This window comes from Rhamphochromis sp. 'chilingali', assembly GCF_963969265.1.
Source record: "Rhamphochromis sp. 'chilingali' genome assembly, chromosome: 6".
NCBI classification, from domain to species: domain Eukaryota; kingdom Metazoa; phylum Chordata; class Actinopteri; order Cichliformes; family Cichlidae; genus Rhamphochromis; species Rhamphochromis sp. 'chilingali'.
The window spans coordinates 13,807,957-13,831,166 of NC_137933.1; the positions used below are offsets into that span (position 1 = coordinate 13,807,957).

General features: G+C 40.8%; 1 protein-coding gene across 1 annotated transcript; it reads right to left on the reverse strand.

Moving 5' to 3' along the window:
- Positions 1–18,992: 18,992 nt before the first annotated feature.
- On the reverse strand, positions 18,993–21,461 carry LOC308398760 (SUN domain-containing protein 2-like). The gene is made up of 9 exons (XM_080885544.1): positions 21,371–21,461; positions 20,866–20,956; positions 20,584–20,738; positions 20,426–20,481; positions 20,175–20,310; positions 19,960–20,087; positions 19,684–19,857; positions 19,499–19,588; positions 18,993–19,303 (listed from the first exon to the last, which is right to left on the reverse strand). Exons 2-9 carry the CDS (start codon positions 20,952–20,954, stop codon positions 19,181–19,183), a joined length of 951 nt encoding a protein of 316 aa, XP_080741670.1. The 5' UTR covers positions 20,955–20,956; positions 21,371–21,461; the 3' UTR covers positions 18,993–19,180.
- Between the last annotated feature and the right edge of the window lie 1,749 nt (positions 21,462–23,210).

Consider the following 23,210-nt stretch of genomic DNA (forward strand, 5'->3'; position numbering starts at 1 on the left):
TTCCTCTCAGCGCAAATGTAAAATGGTAATAACTGCTTATATTACCCCCTACACCCGCTGAATTATGAACTTTACTGCCCAATAGTAGCTGCTGTTGTTTTTCTCAAAATAAAAGTTCAGTATATTTAATTTTAAACTATTTGTTAGATATTCCCAGAAAAACAAAGGATAGGAACTCAGTAATAAATATTTCCTTTTAGTTTTTCAAGTAGGATTGACAGGATGACCCTGCAGGGAAATGGGTCCGTGTGAGTGTCCTGACTGGTACCACAGACTCATGTTTGTTGCTCATCAGCACTGTGTGACTCTGCTCATACGACTTCTCCCTGGTACTACATAAACACACATGACTCACAGTCCAGGTGGGTCTTTTCTCTTTCCTTATATAGCTGTGGTAAACCTAGTCTTTGTATCTGCAGTGAAAAGTTTATCTCCACTTGAGCTATGACTCACCGTATAAAACGGTAGCCCTGGTGATAACCCGTTGTTCCTACTATGACTTATTATAAAATGCAAGCTTGTACAGTGTCGTCTGAGGCAGCGCTGCCATGACTTACCTCTGAGTCATGAGTCACTATAAATGGCTGTTGGTCAATCCCTGTGAGAGCAAATTTCCTTTTGTTAGCATGCCTGCATAATCTCATTGATAGCAGACAGGATATTGAGTTAAGGTCACTCAGTTTGAGACACTGTTTGGAGGCAAAGAGTACTGAATACTGTGCCATATGACACACGGAGTCATTAGGTATCCTCTAACAGCCTTATTAGAGTACTTTCACTTGTAATTCGGGATGTGCTAAACTTGATAAGTAGCAGAGTATGTGGCCAAATATAATTGGAAGAATAATCCACTGAACGTAGACATATTTGATGACAGAAAGTCAGATAAAATAAGCTTTACAACCGATTTCTCATCATATTGACATACCCACAGTGTAACACATATACTTGATATTCAATGAAGGAACTAATCAGTTCTCTTAATTAAGTCTAAAAGTATTACTTTGAGCAAAATCAGATTAATCTAGAATTCTGACTTATTTTCATACTCCTTTACAACGTATAAAGCTCAGTTATCCTTAAACTCATTTTTCTCAGATAACTATACTGTTTCAAAAGAAACATGATGATTATATTACCAGATGTGTATTTTGAGGGTTCAGAAAACTTCAAAAGGGATGAAGGGAACATGATATTCTCCATTTAGTCAGTTTCCTGCAGGAACTTTTCACCTATAAGTAATAGTAAATAGGTAGTACTTACTATAAAGTAGTTTAAAAAAGAATAGGCAGTAGGTACTTTGTAGCAAATGTAAAAGTAGGTCATTAAACTGATATAATAACAGGAAGTAAATGGCATTTTATGTTTCTCAGAGTAAAGCGAACAATTTTTCAGTCATCATTCACTTTATTGAACTTGTTTATTCACATTAAATGAACTTAACTCTGTGACTCATGAGGTGATTTGAAGTGACTCAGTCAGCGAATTCCCATTGTTTAAACAGCTTTCAATGATCTATGTGTCTAAAATGACTGCTGCATATAGTATAACAGCATGATTCTGGTCCTCCTATCATCAGCTCCTTTCACTAATGACTCTAAATTTACTCCAGTGTAAAGCAACTGTTGAGCCCTTAGCACAGCAATCTTAATAATTAACACTTGAACAGCTGTTGCTTCAACCAAGTCTTTTTTTTCAACTTTACTCAACAGTGACACCTCAGTGAGGTATATGTGGACATCATATGCGGACACCACAAACCAGAAATAAGGTACCAGGAGACCAAGAGTGTAGCACCGAAATGGGAAAATACAATGCAGTAAATGATCAAACTAACTGGCTTTGCCAGGAAAAAATTCTGTTTTTACAGACTTTGGGACTTACATTCAACGACCATTTGAACGCTAGTGGCACCGATTCAACAACATTTCCTCAGACATTTTTCTTCATATTGACAGCATGACAGAGTTGCTACAGATTTGTGGGTTGGAAGTGAACCTGTCACTCCACCACAACTCAAAGCTCCCTACTGAACTGAGATGCAGTAACAAGTGAACAGAAATCGAGACTCATCACATCAGATAACATTTTTCTAGTCTCCTGCTGTCCAATGTTGGTGAGTCTGTGTAAATTAATGGGGGCACAAAGAAAGATCCAAGAATTAATTTCAGTAACCATGACTCCTTCAGTCAGCACCACTGCTCTTGGACTTAAACCCAGGGTTGGCCTTTTAAGGGTCTGACAAAATCAAACCATCGAATTCCATCCAACCATTTTCCTCAGCTTATATAGGACCAGGTCGCAGGGGGCAATAGCCTAAGCAGAGAAGGCCAGACCACTTATCTCCCTAGTTCCCTTCTCGGGCTTGTCTGGAGCAACACCAAGGCGTTCCCAGGCCAGCCGAGAGATATAATCTCTCCTGGGTCTGCCTAGGGGCCTCCTCCCAGTGGGACATCACCCTATCTCTAAGAAAGTGGCCAGTCATCCTTCGCAGAAAGCTCATTTCCGCCGCTTGTATCCCTGATCTTGTTCTTTCCGTCACTACCCAGAGCTCATGGCCATTTGTGACGGCCGGGACACAGACCGACCGCTAAATTAAGAGCTTCGCGCTCTCTTTACCATGACGGACTGGTACAGGATTCGTGTCACTGCAGCCATAGCACCAATCGGTCTGTCGATCTCCCGCTCCCCTCTTACTTAAAGTTCCCCACTTCGGGCATCAACTCATCCCTGACACAGAGTAGGATCTGAGTATTCTAACCAGAGGGTGGAAAAAGGTGAAATTGCACCACCCAGAGGTTATTTTCCGTTATTACAATCATATATACCTAATAAATCATCTTTCAAATCAAATCAAATCAAATCACTTTTTATTGTCACATCACATGTGCAGGCACACTGGCACAGCACATGCGAGTGAAATTCTTGTGTGCGAGCCCCACAAGCAACAGAGATGTGCAAACACAACAACACAAACGAGCAAAATACAAGAATGGCCAACCTGAAACTAATAAATATATGTACAATATATAATAGTGTATGCATTTCTGGATGTGTATACTAAATATTTTCCTACGTGTGTGTGTGTGTGTGTGTGTGTATGTATGTATACACATTTTTACAAATTAAATAGTAAAAAAATAAAATAAAATAATAATAATAATAATAAAATATATAAAATATACAGAGTTGAATATGTGCAAAACAAGTGGCATTTATATACAGTGTGGAGTGCATAATGTTGAAGTTCCAGTAGTGAAGCTGAGGTGTCTATGACGTGTTCAGCAGTCTGATGGCCTGGTGGAAGAAGCTGTCTCTCAGTCTGCTGGTACGGGACCGGATGCTGCAGAACCTCCTTCCTGATGGAAGTAGTCTGAACAGTTTATGGCTGGGGTGACTGGAGTCCTTGATGATCCTCCCCGCTTTCCTCAGGCACCGCTTCCTGTAGATGTCTTGGAGGGAGGGAAGCTCACCTCCAATTATCCGTTCAGAGCACCGCACTACTCGCTGGAGAGCTTTGCAGTTGTAGGCGGTGCTGTTGCCATACCAGGTGGTGATGCATCCAGTGAGGATGCTCTCAATGGCACAGTGATAGAAGGTCCTGAGGATGCGGGGGCTCATGCCGAATCTTTTCAGTCTCCTGAGAAAGAAGAGGCGCTGCTGCGCCTTCTTCACTGTTTTGTTTGTGTGTACTGACCACGTAAGATCCTCAGCCAGGTGTACACCAAGGAACCGGAAGCTGCTCACTCTCTCGACAGCAGCCCCGTTGATGGTGATGGGGGTGTGTACTTCTCTGCACCTCCGGAAGTCCACTATCAACTCCTTTGTCTTTGCGACGTTGAGGGTGAGATGGTTGTCTTGACACCAGTGGGTCAGGGCGCTGACCTCCTCCCTGTAAGCTGTCTCATCACTGTTGGTGATAAGACCCACCACTGTAGTGTCGTCCGCAAACTTCACAATGATGTTGGAGCTGTTAGTGGCTGTGCAGTCGTAGGTGTAGAGTGAGTACAGGAGAGGGCTCAGTACACACCCCTGTGGAGCACCAGTGTTCAGTGTGATGGGGGATGAGGTGATGCTGCCCAGTCTGACCACCTGGCGTCTGTCAGACAGGAAGCTAAGGATCCAGCTGCAGAGGGAGCTGCTCAGTCCTAGATCCTGCAGTTTCCTGTCCAGCTTCGAGGGAACGATGGTATTGAATGCTGAGCTGTAATCTACAAACAGCATCCTCACATACGTGTCTCTCTTCTCCAGGTGTGACAGGGCAATGTGTAGTGTCAGGGCTATGGCATCATCAGTGGACCTGTTGTGGCGGTATGCAAACTGTAGAGGGTCCAGTGAGTCGGGTAGTGCAGAGCAGATGAAGTCCCTGACCAGCTTCTCGAAGCATTTGCTTACGATGGGGGTCAGGGCTACAGGTCGCCAGTCGTTCAATGAGGAGATGGTGGAGGATTTGGGTACAGGGACGATGGTGGCCATTTTGAAGCAGGCTGGGACTACAGACAGAGAGAGGGAAAGGTTGAAGATGTGCGTGAACACTCCAGCCAGCTGAGCCGCGCATGACCTGAGGACGCGGCTGGGAATCCCGTCCGGACCAGTAGCTTTGCGTGCGTTCACCTTCCTGAAGCACTTCCGCACATCCTCCTCAGACACAGTGTGCGCACTGACGTCATCCGCGGTGCGCACACTGTCCGGTCTCATGGTGTTCGCTGTGTCGAATCTAGCGTAGAATACGTTTAGATCCTCACATAGAGAGGCCGTGGTCTGCGGTGTGCTGGTTTTCCCTCTAAAGTCTGTGATCGTGTTTAGTCCCTGCCACATACTCCGAGGGTTGTCAAACTGTTGTTCCACCCTGTCCCTGTACTCACGTTTGGCTGCTTTGATCGTCTTCCGGAGTTGGTAATGTGCGTGTTTGTAGTCCGATGTGTTCGCGGAGGCAAAGGCGGTGCTCCGTGCCGCCAGTGCCGCGCGAACATCTCCGTTAATCCAGGGTTTTTGATTTGGGAAGGATTTGACTGTTCTGGATGGGACGACATCTTCCATCTTTCTGACAATGTAGGCTACTTACTCAACCAAACAGAATATTATATATCTCATGATTCAGTAAAAGGACTAGATGTTATAGTCCCTGTTAGGTATTTTAGTACCATGGTAGCATTTACTGGATATTGTTTTATAGTGACATTATGCAGGAAAACTCTGTTACTCAATAAGGCCCATCTACTAGTTGTTTTTCTCTTTCTCTCTGACCCAAGAATTAAGGTGTAAGACTCACAAGCTGGTACCTCAAGGTCGAAAACACCACAGAGATGAGACCACTTCCTTACTCCCATCCTCCCTTCCTTATCTCTTAGAAAAAGGCTCGTTAAAGGCCAGGTGGTTTGTTTCAGAATTCACTAATGAAAGAACTCTGTATTCTGTGTATTTTGCTGGGATGATCATAAATTGTAGCTGAACTGATAAACTACACACAGGATACTTCTTTGCTCACAAGGCAGGAAGACGTTTCCTTATTTGGTCTGTACTGGTTTGAACTGGGAAAGCTGACACACGAACCTTTTTTTCATCTATATAAGCTGTTATGTACTAAATAAACCTTTGAGTCGATTGGGAAGGCAACCTAAAGCAGTCTCTGTTTTCTTGTTCTCCCAAGCTGCTCCCGAGCTCGTACTAACACGCTGAATGGCATACCTGAGTGTTACTTTAAATAATTAGGAATCTTAGAAGGAAAGGACAAAACTCTGCTTATCGCTCACGCCACGGAGGAAACCCGGGATGGCAATTTCCTTCAATTTTGGTGTCAGAAGTGGGATCCGCTGACAGAAGGTAAATATGCGTCTTTCATATTTATATAGAGACCATATTATACCTCTCTCAGTGATCGATCCATAAAAAAAACGGGATATGCTGACGAAGTTTCACTTAGTGATCCAGAGAGATACACTGACTGACTTCCTCAGTCCCCGAATAAAGTAAATTAACCCTTGTGTGGTGTTGGTGGACACAGGAAGTTGCCTGTTGTCTTGAATATTTTAATTTTGTTTAAGTTGCTCACTCAAAAGAGTGACACAGGAAGCTGCCTGTTGTCTTAAATACTTCTCGTTAAGTGAGAAGTTGCTCAGAAAGAGTGACACAGGAAGTTGCCTGTTGTCTTAAATACTTCTCGTTAAGTGAGAAGTTGCTCACCAAAGAGTGACACAGGAAGTTGCCTGTTATCTTGAAACGTACGTTAAAAAGTGAGAAGTTGCTCACTCACAGAAAGCTAGTAAATAATTAAATTTAATTTTGTTAAAAAAAAAAAAAAAAACAAAAAAAAAAACGAAAGAAAACTGAAAACGGGTCTCACAGACCCGATTACCATACAAGGGTTAAAAGCAGTAAATTAAAAGCAGAAAGACACAGGAAGTTGCCTGTTGTTTTACGAGAAGTTGCTCGTTAAGCGAGAAGTTGCTCGCTAAGTGAGAGTTGCTCACACAAACAAAAAATTGCTAGCAATAAATTTAAAGTAACCTTAGCTGTGCCGCAGCGAAAATACTAACATAAATCCTCCTAGCGTGTAAACCCCTCTGGAAATCACTGAACATGGGTCAGAATAATTCAAAAACCACAGACAAGTCCGATAAAAAATCAAAATTACCTGTAAAACCAACAAAAATTAAATTTAAAGTCTCAAACAACAGCTCAGTACGACTCCCATTTCCAGTTACGTGTAACCCACGTCCACGAATCGGCGAAGACTTCCATGATTACGTATCAAGAACATGCGGAAGTGCTTATGTGACTGACTTTGTTTACAACTTACGGACTGTGAGTACAATGCATTCTAATCTCTTTTCGGAGCCTTATCCCGAACGATTATCGCCAGAAACCAGGTCAGTAGAAATGTTGAATATCATTTGTGATAAGAAAAGTAGTCTGCTTAAAAAGTCCTGTAGAAAATATGATAGAATGCCGCGACGTGATGCATCAAATGTTACCGCTATGGACAAAAGGACCGGAACCAGGTGTAGATGCTTTAACATAAAATAAAAGTAGTGCAGGCTCCAGCATAGAAAATAAATGTACTGAGGGAAAAGCTAGTCTTGCATGCTCAGCCATTCAGCCCACAGCCCCGCCGCCTTACGAAGATGAGACCGAATTAATAGTTGCTGCAGCAGCTGCACGCAAACAATGTCAGCATTCTGATCCAACCAGCTCAAAAGAAAGCGACGAAAAAAACCTGAATCATATGCAACGGATCTTAGCCATCTCTTTAAACAGGATCAGGAAAAACAATATATACGCCGCGAGGAAGAATTAGCAGAACATAAAAAAAAGAGAGAAAAACTTTTGAAAGAAGAATGTGAGGAACTTATGAAAAACAATTTAGACGTCTATGAAGAAAAACTTTTGCATCAGGCAGTGTCCACAATAGACACCCACATGAAACGCCACGATATCGTAGCTAGAGGTTTAGAGGTAGCTAAAGAAATACCTGTTACCCGAACTTTAATAAAGACTTATCTAAAAGGAAAAAAGGAAAAACAAAGCCGGAATGACAAAGGTCCTCACGCCAACACTCGCGGTAGTAAACAAACAGACCCAAAGCATGATAAAGCATCCACAACTGCAGAGTTTTTGTGGGTAAATAATGACAAAATCACCGATTTCTTTAAGAATCTAAAGAAATTCCTGCTCACAATGTCCAGAGACAAAATTGACTTAAATGCAGTAACTATGTGTAAACAGAAGCCTGATGAATCTATCCTAGTATTCATAAAACGCTTTATGCACTGTTGGACAAGCTAGAGGTGCAAATTTAGCTCAGTTTTCCAGCAGCCGCAGACACCCAAAGCAAAAATGAATTTGTGTATTTCATTTAACATAAAGGGTGAAATGTTTGCTGACACTGATAACAGCTTATGTTTTCTCTGCCCTATGTACCGACATGATGGAGAAGGAACATCCTCTGTGTCAGCTGGACCCTCAGCAGAGAATGAACTCAACATCCTTTTTGTCCGGTACTCTATGTCACACACTGTGCCAAAAAAACGTGTACAGACGCCACTAACAGGTAATCCCATGACTGGGAGCCACACTTTTGTTTCTCTCACACTGTTCAACAACATGATAACTGCTCACACAAGTGAAGGTCAAACAGTGATTTTGTCACATAACTCAGACATAGGTTATGACATAACTACACCATGTCGTCACATAGATCTAACCTATCCTATCCACTGTACTATTTCTGCACTTACGTTGCCAGCTGAATACCAGAATATGACATTGTGGTCTAAAGGTGAGAATGATGTAGGATTTATTGACTGTATACCTTATCACGCACAGCTAAAAAAAAAAAAAACAATAAGCCAGTATATGTCAAGCAGTATCCCATTTCTGTCGAAAAAGCCTCAGCCCTAGATGTCATCATAGGAGATTTATTGACTACAGGAGTAATAAAGCCCACACTCCTGTCAATCCTGTGCCAAAGCCTAACAAACCTGGCGTATGGCGTTTCATACAAGACTTAAGGCAAATTAATGCAGTCAACATTCCTCTGCCACCTCTCGTTTCAGATGTTCACAGCATATTGACATGCATTGCATACACACTTTACCGTGGTGGATTTATGCTCCGCTCCTTTTTCTCAGTAAGACACACAGCCGTTATTTGCATTCACACATAGAAATAAGCAGTACACTTGGACTCGTTTGCCCCAAGGCATGATAGACAGCTCTGCTGCTTTCTCAATGGTGCTTCACTCCTCCAGGGCTGCACCCTGATCCACATGTGGATGACCTCCTCCTCTGTGCTCCGAGTGAAAAACTATGTCAAACTGCTACACACATGCTTCTCCAGCACCTCCAAAAGACTGGCCACAAAGCATCAGCAAAGAAAATGCAGTACTGTCAGACTTCTGTTCAATATTTGGGATTCACACTGTCTCACGGAAAACGTTCCATGACTGCAGACAGGGTCAAAGCTGTGACCTCTGTCCCTCGTCCCACTACACAGAAGGAAATGTTGTCCTTCCTAGGCATGGTGAACTATTGCAGACAGTGGATACCAGACTGTTCTTTTCATGACCACATTCTGCGTGACTGTTGTAAAAAAAAGAGAAGCCTCCTCGAATACTGTGGTCCACAGAAATGACTGCCTCTTTCAATGCATTACAGGGAGTGCTGACCTCCGCCACTCAAAGGTGCTGCCTGAATTGTTCAGGAATGCCGGCCTGCCTGAGGGCAGTAGCAGCTTGCTCTATCATGATAAGGGACTGCGAGAAGCTCACACTCTGACATGACACTATTCTACACACCAATCACAAGGTCACGACCATTTTAGCAAACATAACTAAACAACATATGCAAATCTCACATTTATTGATCCTATGCTGTGTTCTTCTGACCGAAAGGATGGCTCAGACAGGCTTGACGTTCATGACTGAATGACACGTATACAGGAATCCACAGCACCACGTCCAGATTTAGAGCAAACACCTATCCCAGACTCAGCCACGGTTTATGTGGACGGGTCCTGTTCAAGGCCGAATGACAACTCATTTCTTTGTGGCTATTCAGTGGTAACAGTGCCTGACATCATACTAGAGGCTCACTCATTACCATTTCACTCAGCACAAAAAGCAGAGCTCATGGCTTTAATACGCGCCTGTGAGCTACATTTGGATAAGCATGTGACGATTTACACAGACAGCCGCTATGCATTTGGCGTTGTGCATGACTTTGGCACATTGTGGAGACAAAGAGGATTTAGATCTGCTGATGGAAAATAAATTGCTAAATTGTGATTTTGTTCAAAGACTTTTTCAGGCTATACAGCTGCCATCGGCCGTTGCAGTTGTAAAAACGAATGGACACAGTACAGCTGACACAGACGAAGCAACAGGTAATGCCTTAGCAGACGTGACAGCCAAGGCTGCAGCTGCATCACAGCTCCCACCTCCGCAGGAAGTATTATCTGTGCCCCTACAGCTGTCACTTGTTACACTCCCAGACTATTTAGAAACAAATGTTGATTTAAAATTCATACAAGAGCAAGCCTCTGCATGTGATTACACCTATTGGGAGAATAATGACTGTACCTTAGATGACAGAGATGGCCTATACAAAATCTTAAGGGTTTGATTGCCCTCCCATATTCCCTGGTGCCAGTCCTTGCCCGACATTTTCACTGTGTGAGTTATGTCGGACAAAGAGGGGTAATAGGGGCAATAAAATTAAGATTTGTAATTGAGAAAACATTGCATGCAGTAAAAAGCATATTAGCAACCTGTCTAACATGTGCACGAACTAATGTAGGAAAACCAAAAGCAAAACATCAGCATTTACCACAACCAGATTTTCCATTTCATACATTACAAATTGATTTTACACATATGCCAGCGCAAGGAAGCATCAAGTACTTACTGGTAATAGTGGATCAATTTAGTAAATGAGTAGAAGCTTATCCAACCTCAAAAGAAACTGCAGAAGTAGTCTGTCAAAAGTTGTGCAATGAAATAATACCCAGATTCGGAATACCTCACCAGATTAACAGTGATAGAGGATCTTGATTCACATTAGAAGTAATTCAAAAGTGTGCTAAAACTTTAATGACCTGGGTCAAATTACTTACTCAAGTCCTGTGTGAGATTAGAATGACTCAATCTACAGTAACCAAATTATTTCCATTTGAAATAAGACTATTCCCAACACCATGGTCAGCTTCCAGAGGGGCACCGCTAGTAGAAGGTGATGTATATTGCATTGTCCACTGATGTTCACAACCTGGTAGAAAAACTGAATAATAACTATCAGAAAGTTTGTCTCTCTCAGCCTTTCCCCTCCACAGTTCCACCAGTGGAGACAAGGAGACGCATGTTGGAGAAGCCACTAAAACCAAGGACACTCTGGGAGGCCGCGCGTGTTCCAGCCCCAGACTGTACTGGCAGTGACGAAGAACCAGCATCCTTACGGACGGACAACCTCAGTGGATTCATGCCAGCAGGGTTAAGACCAGCCCAATCGGACCATCTCAGGCGTCGGATGAAGCAGACGACATCTCCGGCGAGCCAGCGCCCGGAACTAGAGCAAATAAACACACACGGGTAGATGACATCTCAGGCGAGCCAGCGCCCGGATCCAAAAGTTACACACACACGCAATCACTGATTAACACACAACGTCTGAAAGAACAACGACAAGGTACTCAAACATCCAGCAGGAACAGAAAGCCAAAAGTACCACATGATGTCTAACCTGATAAAGCCAGACTCATTTCATCCTGATAATGGAGAAAATGAAATGCCCATTGTCATCATACGACGCTTATTCAATGTCTCTCGAACCTGGGACCAGGCCAGGAGACGACTGAAGAACTGTCTTTCTTATATATTTAGGTTATTTATCATATCTATCGCATTAACCTTAGGATTTCTCTTTGCTATTTTGTATTGTAAACTGCAACCATGTTCATATTTCTGCAGGTCATATTTTGCTGACTATACCTGATGCTCTATTTTGCAAGACACCTACTTAATGCACTCCTCACGTTCCCTAAAATCAGTAAATAGCAACATAGACGCCACTAATGAACCATTTTATGCACACTCTAGAACAGGAGCTAACGCCTGGTATGAAAATGCCAGAACAGCCGCTCGTGATTTAGGAAACAGTAACTGTTATGTCTGTTCAAAGGCTAATCCAGAACAGGTAATAGTAGGATACCCCATATCCGGTTTCCCCCTCACTGAGGGACTAGAGAAAATCAGCGGAAATAATGCTCTCCTTAAAGACGCTTTACAGTTGACTCTGAGCCCTCTCGACTGCTTACTTAGACACACACACACACCAATTAACCCTGAGACTCCATTAGGCGAATTATTGAAGTTATCTAATGACACCGCAGGGACCTGCGCCCAAATGAAACGCCCTAAGAATAGGTTAAAGCCCTCACTGCCCTTAGGACAGATCCCTCTCCATTTTAATACTAGTATGATATGTCTGCGCAGACTAAAGTTAACTGGCCCAGACACACACATAGATTATACAAAGGATAACTATACATTCTTCTCTGACTCGCCAGGTGCACGCTGTAATGAGACATGGCTAGCTGTCTCTGTGGCTGAAGTTGTATCATATCTGGAGGAACACACACAAAGTTCAAGTTCGAGCAGAGAATCGATCATTGTTCCCCCAGACGGTGTATTAAATGATACTGACTGGGGGGAGTTAGTTAAATCACACATGGTCACGCGCCTGACCAGACCAATCCCACATGCTTATTGGATGTGCAATAATACTCTTAGATTAGCTTTACCTGTTAATTGGACCGGTACCTGTGGTCTAGTAACCGTTGATGTATGCTGTACTTTCATTCCCAATAACACCGCCCCTAACGGTTCATTCACACAAGCTATGAATAAACTTGAAGCATTGCAGATAGAACTAATTGCCAATACAGGCCACGGTCAGTGGCTACATAAGTGGCTACAGGACACGTTTGGAAGATGGAAGGAACTAATTGTAGCCTTTGTAACCATTGCAGCATGTATTATTTGTTTTTGATGATTATTGTCTGTTGTGTGGTACCCTGTGTACGTTCAATGATAACCCGTATAGCTAGTAGTACAGCTAATTAAATGTATTTGCAATTGGCACAAATTGACCCAGATTATGTGTCAGATGTTACCAATGATGTTCCTGATGTGTATATTGAACATTAGGTTGTGAACTATTACATTTTATGATTTGCTTTTTATATTATGTTATTACATTTGTGATTTTTCCTTTCTATTTGAGTTATTATTTTTAAAAATAATAAAAGAGGGGAACTGTTAGGTATTTTAGTACCATGGTAGCATTTACTGGATATTGTTTTATAGTGACATTATGCAGGAAAACTCTGTTACTCAATAAGGCCCATCTACTAGTTGTTTTTCTCTTTCTCTCTGACCCAAGAATTAAGGTGTAAGACTCACAAGCTGGTACCTCAAGGTCGAAAACACCACAGAGATGAGACCACTTCCTTACTCCCATCCTCCCTTCCTTATCTCTTAGAAAAAGGCTCGTTAAAGGCCAGGTGGTTTGTTTCAGAATTCACTAATGAAAGAACTCTGTATTCTGTGTATTTTGCTGGGATGATCATAAATTGTAGCTGAACTGATAAACTACACACAGGATACTTCTTTGCTCACAAGGCAGGAAGACGTTTCCTTATTTGGTCTGTACTGGTTTGAACTGGGAAAGCTGACACACGAACCTTTTTTTCATCTATATAAGCTGTTATGTACTAAATAAACCTTTGAGTCGATTGGGAAGGCAACCTAAAGCAGTCTCTGTTTTCTTGTTCTCCCAAGCTGCTCCCGAGCTCGTACTAACACGCTGAATGGCATACCTGAGTGTTACTTTAAATAATTAGGAATCTTAGAAGGAAAGGACAAAACTCTGCTTATCGCTCACGCCACGGAGGAAACCCGGGATGGCAATTTCCTTCAGTCCCTGATATTGCATTGCTTTATATGGAGAGAATCTTGAGGGATGGCTTTTATGAGGAAAGGCAGCCCAGAAACTTTACCAGCAGCACACATCGTCAGTATTTTATCTCATAAAATAATTAAAGCTCATTAATCCTGGACATAGGGTCTTAATCTTTCTTTCTCCTCCTAAAGACGATCAGCCATCTTTATGTCTAAAGTCCTGCTACTCTGTGGGATTTTAGTATGCTCCAGTATGCACATCAGCAAACAGAAAAGTGGATGAGACTGAGTAAAATCCCAATTTGACTCATAATTGCACATTATGTCAAATATACCAGCCTGCTATTTGCATTTATATGGCAACTAAAGCCCTCAATCTCAGAGAACATATGCATAGAAGAGCAAGCATTTGGTCACAGACCATTGCTTTTCTTTGTGGCTGATATCATTTCTCAATCGCCTAAGCCCCATTCACACACCCCATGACAATATGCAAAGAATGTCCCTGGGCTAACACTGTATTGCTGCAGCTGAGCAATGCGAGAGGAAGGAGCACTCTGGTTGTTGGAGTTGTTATCAGACTCCATAAGCCTTTAAAAATGTGTAACGTATAAGTCATGGACACGAACAAAAGAGGTCTGCTTAATAAGGGTTCTGCATTACCGAAAAACATGCAAAAAAGAAGACATTAAACTAAAATTTTCCTCGAGATGGATGTTTAACCAATTTAAGATAAATAAGATTAATAGTAGCAGCTTTTTTTGGGTGCTTACTTGTAAAACTGGAGTCAGTCTACGTGCTTGACTGGATACTTTTGTGCCTCCAGCAAGAATGGAAGCAGGAACATTTCAGTGTCAAGCAGTTGCATTCCCCACTACACTGAGCAGGCAAAAACATTCAACAGACTGACTGAAGAGTCTGCCAAGAACAGGGAAGAATATTGACATGTGACCTGCTTGTAAAGAGAGGGTCAACTAGTGAACTGGAGCCTTGGGATTCTGCAAGGGACCAGCTGGCAGCTACATAAGGATGTGTGAGAAGCAAATAGCTTCCAGTGTGTATGAAGCTTAATGGTAATTAGTATCGAATCACATCAAAGAGATTAAAGCTGGAACATCTGAAGAGCATTTTAACCCAACCCAGATACTGTACCTTCAGTTAGCGAACGCAGTCATCTGTTCACACCTGATGCATTTGTTTACCTCCTGCGCACATGCGCTTGAAATACGTGTACATCATACGTTTGCCTTTGATGTATCAAAGACTTCTGGGCTATGATGTCAGTGCAAAGTTCGGTCAGCTGTAAGTAGCAGCAGGAGCACTGACTACAACAAATCCATGTTTTTCTGTATTTATTTGATTGATTATTTTTTATTATTTGGCGAAAGTAAGTACTAAATGCCCCTAAAGCAGCAAGGGTGGCGTGTTAGGTGCTACAAGCAGTGTTTAAGGTTGGCTGTACCTAACATTGTAGCCACTAACCCAGCAGAGGTTATCACTGACCTCTCTGCGGTTCACACTGAATACCATGTTCTCTCCCAAGTGTTTAGTAAGGATCGGGCCTTGCCGCTCCCGCCTCACCATCCCTATTACTTTTGTATAGGTCTTCTCCCTAGCGCTTCCTTTCCAAACAGTTGCTTGTACAGTTTCTCAAAGCCTGAGCACGGGGCTATGGAGCACTATATAACGGACTCACTTGCAGCAGGCATTATTCGGCAATCCACATCTCCCCTCGGGGCGGGATTCTTCTTTGTTGATAAGAAGGATAAAACCCTGCGCTCCTGCATTGATTTTCGGGGGTTAAATTAAAAACTGTTAAGAATAAGTGCTAGCTGATAGCATACGCCTTTGAGCTACAGCAGGTGCCACAATCTTTTCTAAACTCGACCTCCACAATGCCTATCATCTGGTCTGCCTTCGAGAAGGGGATAAATGGAAAACTGCTTTCAACACTCACCTGGGACACTTTAAGTACCTCGTTATGACGTTTGGCCTCACCAACCCCCCCAGCTGTGTTTCAGGCCTCTTAAAATATGTTTAATAATTGTTTGTTTATACCACACAGGTCTGCTGTTGAGGCTGAAACATTACATGTCTTATTTCACTTCAGCTACATGATGACAGCAAAAATGTTATGTGACGGCTGTGTGCAGGCAGGAGAAGGACCCAAAGTGCAGACTCCGGAGACAGAAAGTAACTCAAAACAGCTTTAATGCTGAACTCAAAAGGGTAACAAAAACTAAGACTACAAAATACACCTATGCAGCCAAAACACACAGCAAGATAAAGGTAGATCACAACAATGACAAACTGAAACACAGGGCTTAAATACATAGAGGGAGCAATCAGGGAATGGACAACAGGAGGGAAACACAGCTGCGGCAAATCAGAACTGACAAGACAAGGAAGCGTAAAGTGAACACACTGAGATAAGACAGAGACCTTCAAAGTAAAACAGGAAACACATAACACAGACTGAACAAAGACACAGATTCACATGCAGGCACTACAACAGAGGGAACAGAGACGTGGGACCAGGGCAGACACAGACACTGACTGGACACGGGGATATAGCGGACAGGGGAGACAGCAACTAAGGGTTACACAGGGACAAACCATAAGACATAACTCTAACAAAAACCCAAAGACTAGAAATTATAAATAACATAATAAACTAAAAAACCCTGGGTCAACGACCCAGGCATCCTAACAAAAAAAGCCCATACATAAATGTAAAGAGCTCAGCCAAAGCTGTTCTGATCAGTTTTTAGTTTAATGTTAGTATCTTGGTCACATTTTTAATTTGTTTCTCATAAAATAAAATTATACTGGCACAAATTACGTTTTTCTATGTCTTGTCTGTTATGGTAACTCTGTCCATCACAAGCTGTTTAATTTTGTCATGTGACCTGGCGTAAATGGTAAATGGCCTGTATTTGTATAGCGCTTTGCTTAGTCCCTATGGACCCCAAAGCACTTTACACTACATTTCGTCATCCACCTATTCACACATACACTGGTGATGGCAAGCTACATTGTAGCCACAGCTGCCCTGGGGCGCACTGACAGAGGCGTAGAAAGAGATTGAAGTCCCCGCCCATCCACATCACAGCTAAGAGACAGTAAAAGGTCTCAATATTCAGCCTTATGTGAGTAAAAATGATCAGAGTGCTAAAATAGAGCTTTTCTCTATTTCCAAATAGTGAAAAAATTTTATTCATAAGGATATAAATCAAAATATGTTTGATCAGTATGAGAAAAGCAGTTTGAATAGTAGACATAGCTGTTGTAATGTCTGAGTGTTTGAGGGTGTGTGTGTGTATGAGTACATGTGCCAGCTTCAACCTTGGCAGTTTTGTGTGTTTTTGGAGAAATGCAGGAAGATAAGAACTGTGTCGCCAACTCATCATCCAAATAATCCTAAATCAGAAGAATAGCATAAGCGTTGCAATTCTTAAACACAGAGCGGTTTATATGTGGTTTTGCTGATGGTTAACACCGTTGCACAATCAGGGGGAACCGCAGCCCAAATTGTGAACCTGTGAATAGATTTCAAATTCAAATTCAAATTTTATTTGTCACGTACACAGTCATACACAGTACGATATGCAGTGAAATGCTTACACAACTGCTCGTGACCTAAAGAAAAAAAGAAAAGGCTATGAATAAGATAGGAAATAAATATGAAAATTAAAAAGGGTAAATTTAACTAGGAAGGAATAAAATAAAATAAAATAAAATATAAAAATTTAAGTTAAAAATGAAATAACTGTACAACACAAATTAGAATGAAGGGTAAATTTAACTGGGAAAGAATAAGATAAAATATATAAGTTAAAGTTGAAAATAAAATAACTGTACAACAAAATACACAATACACAGTATAGAAGTATATAAGAATGTGTGAAGAAATATAAATATATATATATACAATAACAACAGCTGTACAAGTATTAAATGGAAATGAAGAAATATAATGTCCAGTGTTGTGCAATCCACATTTGTGTCTTGATTTAAGTGATGAAGTGAAAACAAAGTCCAGAATGTCCAGTGTGTGTGTAAGAACCATATGTGTGGGTCAGTACTGTGTGGTGGTGTGATTGAGAGACCGTATCGCCTGCGGGAAGAAGCTCCTCCTCAGTCTCTCTGTGTTGGTCTTCAGGGAGCGGAATCGCTTTCCTGACCTCAACAGAGAGAACAGTCCGTTGTTGGGATGGCTGAGGTCCTTCACGATCTTCCTGGCCTTGGTCCAGCACCGCCTGCTGGAATTTTTGGCTTTTCATCTGCTCATTTTTGCCGTGTTAGATGGTTAATTCAGAAGGATTTGATTAACATCATATTTCTGAATGCCCAGCTGCTTTCCTGTTGGGTGATTTTCATCAACTTGGAACACTGGGATAAGTGCTTTTTTAGATCCAGTTGTGCTTAAATGCTTATATTGTCAATAATTTTATGAACATATATATATTTTATTAGAAAGTGGGTCTGTTTGCCATACCTTTGTTATAGTGGTGGTGGAGATGCACGCACACATGCACAGTGACATTTTATGCCTGCTCCAGAACACAGTCAATACTCTGACCACAAGTTTGCATCATGGTGCTGATCCAGATCCAGAATCCTTATCTTATTGTTTATTCCTAGTGCTATAATAAAAAAGTAATAAAAACAAAAAAATAAAGTAATAAATTGTTGAGAAGCACTAATGCAGCAAAGTGTTCGCAGGTTGCCTCTGTGGTGGCCATCTTATTTTCCCTGCCTCGGTTGAAGCTCTTTTATAGGCCAGTCTGAATTGAGAAGGCGTAGCCTCAGATTATTTAAAACTGGCAGCTTCATAACATAAATATAACTTTGTATAAAATGTATTTATGATTAGTCAGTTTGTTTGACTATCCACTCTGTGCAAGGAAGAAAGGCTATTAAATGTTTAAAGTGCAGAGATAGAATAATTTTACTGCTGTAAAATCAGCATTTTGTCATATTTGAAATAAAAATCTAATATAATGTGTTTCTTCACGTATTTTCTTTTAAAATACAGTCTGTCTTTTTGCATAATATTATATATATATATGATAATAATCCATAATTATGTGGATATACATATCAAATATCAGTTTTTAGTGATATATACATCTATAAATTCTTATTGTTTAGAATAAATCTGCAGCAAAAGTTATGATGGTAACAGTGGTACCCAGGGTAAGTAGTAAGCCACCTTTTGTACACCTGAAAACCCATTCAAACCTCAAGTCTCCTCATTAATCCTTAAATCCTATTTCACAGTATAAGTCTGTCATATCAGAGCACATTCAACATAGACTTGAATTTTATTAAGGGGAAAACCGTGTGGCTCTAGTGCTTTTCATCTGTCTTACTGTTCAGTACGTGAAATCTAAACAGATTGTTCGAGGTGTTTTGTAATTAGTAATTTTGTATCATAATATACACAGTCATTTAAGAACTTTCAAAGGACACACATGATTTTTTTTAAAGCAATGTTTTAATAAATTAAATTAAATAAATGAAATGAAATGAAATGAAATGAAATGAAAAATATTTAATTAAAAAAGAAAAAGGAAAGAGAGAAAACCCCAACAATATGACGACCGGCTGGGTGTGAGGCGCATCAGACTACAAACTGTTAACTAGAGTTACGTGGAGGACGGATGTTTCTCTCTTTTTCCATTTATACTTAACTCCACCACAGTCCTGCATGTCTCCACAGTTTTAGTGTTCATGCCATGCTAGTTTGCCATGAACTCTAAAACTGTAGATACACGAGTACTGGGAGTTGCCCCAGTTGTCATGAATCCGTAGTGTCACGTACTTCACCACACTGATGTTAGATTCCTGTGAGACAAGAAAGATAAATAACAGTTAGTTGAACAAAACCAATGTGACTGTTAAAAAGGTGACAAGATGGTAAAATCAGAGATATTATCATTACTACAAGAGGATATAGGGGATAATCTACAATTATTATTTTCTAAAAAGTTGGTAAAAAAAAAGTGTATGTGCATGTGAACAATGACACAGTGGACTCACGGCTATCTTAAATGTTTGAAGCGGCCCTCCCTTTGGGTCATATTGAAAGGTACCCAGATAAATGACTGGATCCTCAGCATGTTGATTTCCCTGAGACACAAAGAGATGCATATCAAGTTTTTCTATAACACACTGTAATGTATGCAGAAGTTCAATCGTGTGGTACTGAGGAATCTGTGACTTACAAATACTGAAAACTTCCTGGGCGCACTTGACACGGTCAGATATGGAGATAGCATCTGTGGTATGTGCCCCAGTGACACGTGGCTGATCGTGATGTATTGGGCCAGGCCAATTGAAATCTGTCCCTGGCTACCACCAAATGCCCAGCACTGACCTGGAAGCATTGGTGCCCGGCCCTAAAGAGGGGAACCAAAAGGAAAATAGAGTTGAGTAAAGGGCAAAGCAGTCGGGCTGTTATATCATGACATATTTTGCTTTGTGGAATACGTTTTTTTTACCTCAAGAAGGATTCTTGGGCTTCTGTATGGTCGCTGGTTGGGACAAATCAACGTGAAACCAAAGATTCGTAGCACCGGTTTATCAGGGGGATAGCTTTCTGACGTCTTATCGTAAATTATTCTAGCTCCTATAGATAAAAAACAGTGAGAAAGAAATTCCAAAACAACAACATATTTTCTTTGGACCTAACTGACAGTTTGAGTTTCTGACTTACCGAGTGACTCCAGGGCAAAGTTTGGCATCCTGTCTGCCACCGGAACTAGAAAGTCTATTTTCTCTTTCAGACTGGCCAGTTCACTTTGAAGCTCCTCGAGTTGTTTCCAAGCCTGCTTGGAGCTTGTAGTGAATATCTATAATTGCAAAAAGAATTTGTTTATGTTTAATGTAAACACCTTTACAATATTACTTTCTGTTCAGGATTGTTTTCCTTTTATTGTTCTTCTAAACTGCATAAGTACGCCATACCTTTGTCATGATGACAGAGGGGATGCCGGTGAAAACTGCCAGACTGAAGAGTAGACCTGGTGGATGAAGAGAAATCATGTGATAAGACGTTAATTCAAAAGAAAATCACATATTGCTACTGGAGAGGATGTAATGGTTTGTGGAAAGGGATCATTTACCAAAAGAGAAGACCAGAAAGATGAGGAGAAATGCCTTTCTTTTTGTTGAGCCACATCCAGGCTCCGCGTCACTTGTGCAAATTTTATGCTCCAAGTCATGTTCAAAGTGACGTTCTTCGCCGTTTCGGAAATGAAATCGACGCCTTTTGAAAACTCTGAATGAAATAAAACCAAATGAGAACAAAAGTCTGCTTGAGAACTGCTGACTGTTTAATGAAAGCATACATGACATGGGTGTATACACACGTTTGACAGCAAAAAAATATGCATACAAACACTTACCTATACAGTCTCTCCTTATAGGAGATGACTGGTTCGCTGGTGCTATTATAATAGCCATTAGACTGTAACCGACTGCTTCTTTTCAGCATAGCTGTGAAAGACAAATATGGAAAGAATTGTTTTTTTAAATACAAATATAGAACATATATTGTGCAACAAAATCTTACAGACCTTGTTGCCTTCTTTGGGAAATCATATTTTAAAGATTTGGTACTTACTTTCACCAAATAATCAGAATAATCAGTAAAGTCAGATAAACGGGATTCGTTGCAGTTAATGCTGTCCTATCGAGACTTCTTGCTGCTAAGTTAATCTTGCGAATTTTTGACGTCATACGAAATGCTTTGCTCTTTCCACCTTATGACGTACACGTGTTCCTAGCGCATGCGCACAGAAGGTAAACAACTCCGCTAACGGTAGGTACAATATCTGGGTTGGGTTGAAATGCTCTTCAAATGTTCCAGCTTTAATCTCTCTTATGTTGACGTGATTCGACACTACTTACCATTAAGCTGCGTACACACTGGAAGCTATTTGGTCCTCGCACATCGCTATGCAGCTGCCAGCCGGTCCCATGCGGATGTCCGAGGCTCCGGTTGCCTAGGTGACCGTTTGTTTACGAGCAGGAAAGAGGAAAAAAAGTTGGAATAAATTGCGATGAGCTGTGAAATCAATTTAGTGTCCTCTTTTTTCCATGCAGAACCCTTATGAGGCAGATCTCTTTTGTTTGTGTCCATGATTTATATAGTCTGATAACAACTCCAACAACCAGAGTGCTCATACCTCTCGCATTGCTCAACTGCAGCAATACAGTGGTTTGCATATTGTCATGAGTGTGTGAATGGGGCTCAGGCGAGTGAGAATTGATATCAGCCACTAAGAAATGCTTGCTCTTCTATGCATATGTTCTCTGAGGGTTTTAGTTGCCCTGTAAATGCAAATAGCAGGCTGGTATATTTGACATAATGTGCAATTATGAGTCACATTGGAATTTTACTCTCAGTCTCATCCACTTTTCTGTTTGCAGCGTATGATGTGCAGCAGACATGCTCATAAAATCCCACAGGGTAGGAGGACTTTAGACATAAAGTATGTTGTTCGTCTTTAGGAGAAGAAAAAAGATTAAGATTTTTCAGGATTAATGAGCTTTAATTACTTTATGAGATATATAATATTTTATTTGGTTGAGTAAGCAACCTACATTGTCAGAAAGATAAATTGTTAGGTCTATATGATTGTAATAAAGGAAAATAGCCGCTGGTAGTGCAATTGTACCTTTTTCTCTTTATTCACAAAGGCTGTCGATTTGGTTGGAATACTCAGATCTGTGGCTGCTGACATGCCTCAGTGTGAGTGCACTCTTAGCACTCTGTGTTTGTCAAACACCAATTAATTATTTATATTTATTTTTTGCAACTTCCTTTTATTAAATCATACATTTCATAAGTCAGACATTCTCTGAGATTAGTGGCTCCAGTATATTGCTCTGACCAACCAAACACAGCAAGATCAGACTGTGAACAAGCTCTGAGCGAGGCCTGTTATCAGAATCACCGTTCCGTTTCTGATTCATTATACTGGTTAACTGAAACATATTTATTTTTCTTTATTTTTTTATTTAACATGCCAGTATTGAGCAATTGAGCATGCCTAACTCTCATTAAAACCAAATATAAGTTATGCTAACTGGTACATATTCATGTTTAATATGTTTTGTTATATTTTGATTTGTTTTAAAAAAAAAAAGATTTATGAAATGCTGAACAGGTCACTTCAAGTATGTGTCATATTTGTGTGACACTGTTGAGCGAATGTGATTAAATAATAATGATATCTTGATTAAAGTATGATGTAAGCCCAGTGTGCAAGGCTGTTATATGCCTAATGGGGAAGGTGGTGACATATTATTAATTGTTATGTTCATATCAAGGTTTTAGCTGTTAATTTAATTATAATCTCAGCTGTGGGTTAAGGTTTATCTGGGAAATTCTGTAAGAGGTTGAAAATGGATATACACTTAAACAATGTTTTGTTTTGTTTTTGTGTACCACACAGGTCTGCTGTTGAGACGGAAACATTACATGCCTTATTACACTCGTGCCACATGGTGGCAGCAAAAACTCGCCAGTTGCACAGTGAGCAGCAAGTGCCTGCTGAACAAAGATAAAAACTCACTAACAGTGTCTATTTACATGAATCAACATTTCTTAGACAGCATTTTGATATGAAACAGTAGAGGTAAACATAAGTATTACTAACAACACTATTAAAGGTTGGATTGTGTTTAGTTTATACAACAAGTGAAACTATTTCTAAATAGAGACATTATAAAGTTTAACGAGAAT